The sequence below is a fragment of the Lygodium microphyllum genome, chromosome 25 (genome assembly GCF_053477565.2).
Source record: "Lygodium microphyllum isolate KBCC chromosome 25, Lygodium_microphyllum_v1.1.10, whole genome shotgun sequence".
NCBI lineage: Eukaryota > Viridiplantae > Streptophyta > Polypodiopsida > Schizaeales > Lygodiaceae > Lygodium > Lygodium microphyllum.
In genome coordinates, this window is record NC_141159.1 from 42,812,719 (window position 1) to 42,818,718 (window position 6,000).

Sequence of the window (6,000 nt, forward strand, 5' to 3'; positions counted from 1 at the left end):
ATCCCAATCTTCCTGCTCCATATCTACAGGCTTTGCCCCTTTGGTCTTAATCGGCTTTGCTTGCTTCTTCTGCAACAGGATATTATAGCACTGTTTTTGCCAGACTGCAAAGTTATGTGCTCCTTCAAGCTTCTTAGTGCATGAGGTTACTGCTGTCACTGCTGCCAGCCATGATTTTCAGCCCAAATATGACCAAAAAATTCAGCAAATGCTAGCCCAAACTATCACACAAGTGACCAAAGTACAAAACAAGTACCAACCAGCAATAAATAACCACAGAGGCAGAAATTTCAGATCTGCAGATAAATTTTCAGAAGCACTAAACCTTGTGCTACAGCACTCCACAAGTGATTACAGCTGTTTTAGGGGCAAATACATCACATTACATGAGAAGTCCCAAATTTTAGCTGCAATTTCTATTGTATATGCACCCACAGGAACAAAATTTGACATGCACAGTCAAAAGCCCCAAAATTTTGTGCTCAAAGCATCAACCATACATCTACACTGTCTTTGACATGCATAGAATAGGCCAATTTTGCCAAATTAGAGCAATTTCAGCGAAACCCCCAAATTTCACTGACCAATTTGTCTCGATTGCATTAATACATGTTCCCAAAAGCATAGAATAGACAAAAATTAGCAAAATTTCACAAAATTTCGCAAAAGCCCTAAATTTCTGGAGTCCAAATGTGCACCAATGTCAGCCAATCTGACTCAGCTGAACAAAATTTCACCAATACAGCAAAAGCCCCAAATTTTATGGGTCCAATGTTGAGAAATTTCACTCAAATGAGCAAAATTTCAACAAATTTGGTGAAACCCCCAATTCAAACGCACACAATGTCTGCAATTTCTGACGTAGATGCCTCAATTTTGCATGAGTAGCACTCAATCTAGAAAAGCCCTAAGTTTTTGGGCCTAAATTTGCACACTATGCTTGTGGTGCGAATCCCCGACAGGAAAGAGGGGTAAAAAACTGATTTTCCTTTTTTTTTTTGAAAAAAAAGAAATGTGATCAGTGGGGGGGGGGGGGGGGGGGGGCTTGTCCCCTTGATCCATTGTGCAGGTCGCCGCCTGGTTGCCTCCCCGTCACCAGCCCATTGCGTGCTGACAGTCGCGTGGTCTCCACCGGCTTGCTCCGTTGCTCTCGCTGGACATGCTTGCCCATTGATTGGTTCCGTCAGGCTGGCTATGTTTGCCTGCAACCCGTCGACCCTGTCGCCTGACGCCACACGTTTTGCAGCGTGTCGTCTATAGCTCCGACTATTTTGATTTGCGTGCAACCCTAGAACTGTCCACGCCTAACTGAAGCGTGACCTGTTGACCTGTGATAACGACTGCAAACTGTTGTCTGCTGCTCGTCCACCTGCTCGCCTGCAACACTTCCTCCTCGCCAGTGACCCCTATCCTGCGCCCGCCAAATGCTGACGACTGGTGCCAACTTCGGAAAGCGTGCACGACCTGCGAGCTTTGATACCTGTTTGTTGCCACCTGTGGCATCAGGATCGAGACACACAGTGCTGAGAGAGAGTGCAGAGTAGAGAGTGAGAGTGAGCATGACTTGTGGGTACAATGATGAGTGTACCTCTTTAGGTTTATATATATATAAACCTAGTATATATATATATATATGAAAGTACAAATGTGCTAAGGGTGTGTTCACACCTGTGCACATGTAAAAGGCATGATGCCCCTTTATTCCCAACAGATATTTGCCCACTTGATTACTCTTGAGAAGAAATTACGGATGCTCGCTATCGATGACTCTCCTTCCATGAAGGACCACATTAGTAGGTTGGAGGATATCAGGGATGAGCTTTCTTCCCTCGGCAGGATCATCTCTTTGAAGGATATGGCCATGATTCTTTTGATTTACTTGCCCTCTTCGAAATATGATGTCTTCTATACCAGCCCTCTTATATCAAGGACCCATGAGACTCTTCTATGGGAAGATCTTGCCTTGCTTGTCTTGGAGCATGATGAGCATCTGACAGAGGTAGCTGGTGGATCTAGCTCCATGAAAGCTTTTATTGTGGGTATGGGAAGGGGGAAGAAGAAGGAGAAAACAAAGGCCAAACCCAAGGAGACAGAGGAGTGCACATTTATATGGTTCAATACTCTGGTGTCATCCAAAGAAAAGAGAGTGCATGCATGTGCATCATGCGCGCTTGTGTATCGGGGTCGGGGGTGCATGTGTACATGCACACGTGAATGCACGTTTGTGCATGTGTGGCACCACAAGAAACAATGCATCATGTTCTTTGGTGTTGCCTCGTCTCTTACTCCTTCCTTGATTGTATCTCTGCATGTTTGAGAGTTTGCTTGCCCAATGGCAAGAACGCTCTCAAACATGCTTGGGAAGGATGTTGGGCTCTTTGGAATTTTTCCTGTTGCCTTGAGATCTTACTTATACATCTTGATTGTGTGAGACATCGGCAATATGGACAATTGTGGCAGTCTTACAATCATGCCCTTTTGGAGACCCATCTTTTGACTCTTGCACCTTTTCTTGGAGATCACTTTAGCAGTCTCTGTTTGATTGTCTTTCATCATGAGATTGACCACCAAATGTATTTGCTTTTTTCTTTCGGTACTTTTGATGTGGGATATGTCCTTATTGGTCATAATACTTACTGTATATATGTATATAAATTGAACTAATTTCACCCAAAAAAAGTGTCAAAGACTAAAGCTAATCATTTGAATGGCAGTCAAACTTTTATGTTGCTAGTTAAAGTGAGGGACATTTGCTTGCTTCTTCAGGTTAAGTCTTATACCAGGAGACTTATCACTGTGTACTCTTAAGAGCCCTGTTATGCAAGGTTTTTAGTATTGTGCATTTATTTAGCGCAGGTTTATCCTTAGCCCCACTAATACCTGGTTGTGTTGCGAGGGGCAGTGAGGATAGACCTGTGAATAGCAACAACAAATGCTCCTTGCTACTGGCTGTTTATCAATTTTACTTTTGACCAAAATCAATGGGCATTGGTGATCTGAGACCTTCACTCTCATGAGTCTTTGAAAACTGAGGAGAAATCTGGGGTGACCTGCTGTAGGGAGTTTGCACTCTAAAGTTCGGCGATGTTTTTTCAATACCTGAATGGCGAGCTGGATTAAGCCTGCAAAGTGTGTGCATGTTCTAGCTGAGTTTGATTTACAGGGATGGCGAAGTGTTGATTTGCCTCACCTGTATGGGGGGGTCTTGGCACCTTAATAAATCAATCACCACAAAAAGAAGAAGCTTATTTCATGGGTATTTAGTGGAGGCCAGAGTCTTTGGTAAACCCTAGAGGTGCCTGGCCCTAAAGCCTAGGTCTGGATGATTTAAGGTCCAAGTAGGGCAAAGGAGCCAGTGGAGTAACAATTACCAGTCTCCCATTGGATTACAATCGTGTGAGTTATAGAATGTTTTTCGGTCAGTTAAATTATACACGTCATATTGCAACCAAATGAGGAAATTTGGAGCATTTTGATATTTTTGTAAAGTAGATCCAGTTATAAATGAAGGGTTCACTGAAGAGAGACAATGAGGAGCCAGTAGAGTCACACTCAAAGTATGCATTGTTTTGAGGTTTTTCAAAATCTAAAATGTAAGAAATCTTTACAACTGGATTATTTTATTCACATTGAACATATATTTAATATAAATGAATGTGTCAGAGCTTCAAGTGGCTGAAAATGATGCATCTTTTGTGCATAACTGTCACTAAATTGGGCGATGTTGTCACATTATTGGCCTCTTTACAAAAGTCATTTCTACATCAATTTTGGGTCATTATTTCTGAATATGCATTTTATACAGAAGTGCTGTATATACAATCTGCCATTTTAAGAAATTTTGGTATCCATTGCCATTTATTCGTCTTTAACAGGGCTGACATATTTTTTGTGCAGGTGCAAAACCAAAGCTTGTAGTTGTCACTCAAACATCAGTGGCTGGAGGCCATATGCGCTCTACTTCTTCCCAAATCTTAGCAGAGGTTTGGCATCAAGCAGCCAGGGAGCAGGGCTTGGAGGTTCAAGTGCTGGAAGAAGCACCAGAAACACAGCTGAGCATGGATTCTTGTGACATAAATATTGGATTTTGGGAGAACCGCAGTCTCTCAAAGAATAAGTACACTTGGCCAGAGTCTCCTTTTGTTATTGCTGAGTCAAATACAATATTGGAGGGCATTCAGTATGCTAATAAGCTGCTGCAAGATGATCATCGAAAGGGAGTTATATGCGTCAGTGGGTCATTGCATGCTGTATCAGCAGTTCTTTCTTCTGTAACATGATAAGCCATTAGGATAGGTTTTCTATTTTAAATAAAGGAGGATTACAGAAAACAAGTTTGATCTCAGTATAAGCACTAGGAAAGCTCCTTTACAGATTGAACATAGAAAGACTAGCAAGCCTGAGAATGGTCAAACTATAGGATGCTCTCCTCAGTGCAATCACTATTTGTCCCTTTTGGGCAATTTCAACACTGATATTTTACAGCCAAAAGGTTGTGAAGAGCACAATGGCACAACAAAATTTGCTTCAAGGTAGGTCTATGGAGTATTCTTGTATATTATTAAGTTGACACAAAATAGTCACCTTGATAAAATCCTACAAGCATTATTTCATTTCTTGCTCCCAATACTGGTAGAGCCAGTTAGTTTTAAAGGACATCTTGCTCATCTCAAAAGTAAGCTCTTGATGCTATACTATCAACTAAACATTCTTCTTGTGCCGACAATGTTGAGGGAGCCATTCACTTAAACAAACTTTCGTAATGTTTATACACCTGATTATGTATTTAGTAGCATACACATACATGATATACATATATAACTACATACTAGTATTCCCTGACCCCACGTTGTTGGGCCATCATCCCTACCTACCCACAGGAAATAACCATCATAAACTAGAAAACATATAGAGCTCTAGGTTGGTTCCTAAATGCATGCTGGGGATGGTATGCATAGCATTCTCTTCCTCTTATGTAAATGTTTAGGAAGGACAACCTTATATGTAGTGTGTCTTTCTTTTGTAGATGTTAAGGTTTAGGATGTCCCTCTATGTATAACAAGCTTCAACCTCCACCCTCCATATGGCTATATACATGTGATTAGCTACTGCCAAATATTAGGTGGTTTGTCCTACAGTCAGTACCTTATATTGACCTAAATACACTACATGGAACACATACCAAGAGGTCTGTCCCATATCCTTACCATACCTTGACCATCAACTAGATGTATGGAACAACACATGATGTACTCACTCGTGATATAAAGCTTTTAATGAGATTTCCAACATCCATTGCAAACGGATCTTAAATATCTATATATTTTTCTAATTCTAACTATCAATCTCAATTGAAAAATTACTACTTGTCCTTGTGAGCTCAATAACATTCAAATGCATAATAGTCTGTACACAAAAAGCACACGACTTTTGGCAGCAAGACAAAAGATGTTGATACTCTTATTTGTGATGCTTGATCTAAGAGTGACCTAATAGTGTTGTCCTCAAGAAAGTATATTAATACTCTTATTTGGGTGAGGGACCTAATAGTGCTTTCCTCACTTTTATGTGCTATAAAAGGAATATGATTACATGGAGTGAATAAAAAGGTCCTTTGGTACATATACACATCTAGTGAAGGGAGTGAGATGGACCCATGAAATCTAATATACTTCTACAAGACAAGGTGTAATTTGTTGCCAAATCCCCTTAGAAGCATGCACATCGAAGGATGGAAGAAAGGAAACTGAGCTAGCTTTAGGCTTGAGGAATCTTAGAACACAATCATACTAGGTTGAAAGTTCATATCCTTAAAACAAAAAGTTTAGACTTTGGATTGATTCTAGGTTTTGACATAAAACTATGCTTCATGCATTATTATTGGGCGTTTTTTAAAGTGAAAAAAAGGAAGGGGAGGGGGCACAACAACGATGAATGACGAAGAGGGGGGTTAGAATGGTCATGAGAGGTAAAGAACAGTCATACCAACAAATCACACAA

The 6,000-nt window shown here is 40.8% G+C and overlaps 1 protein-coding gene across 3 annotated transcripts in view; it reads left to right on the forward strand.

Moving 5' to 3' along the window:
• GLA1 (Folylpolyglutamate synthetase family protein) overlaps positions 1-4,627 on the forward strand; it is a 55,980-nt gene extending 51,353 nt beyond the window's left edge. For all 3 annotated transcript variants that reach the window (XM_087666877.1, XM_087666879.1, XM_087666878.1), the window contains one exon: positions 3,898-4,627. In XM_087666877.1, the coding sequence (XP_087523003.1) occupies positions 3,898-4,280 (383 nt within the window). In that variant the 3' untranslated portion in view covers positions 4,281-4,627. The remainder of the gene's footprint in view (positions 1-3,897) is intronic.
• The last annotated feature ends 1,373 nt before the right edge of the window (positions 4,628-6,000 follow it).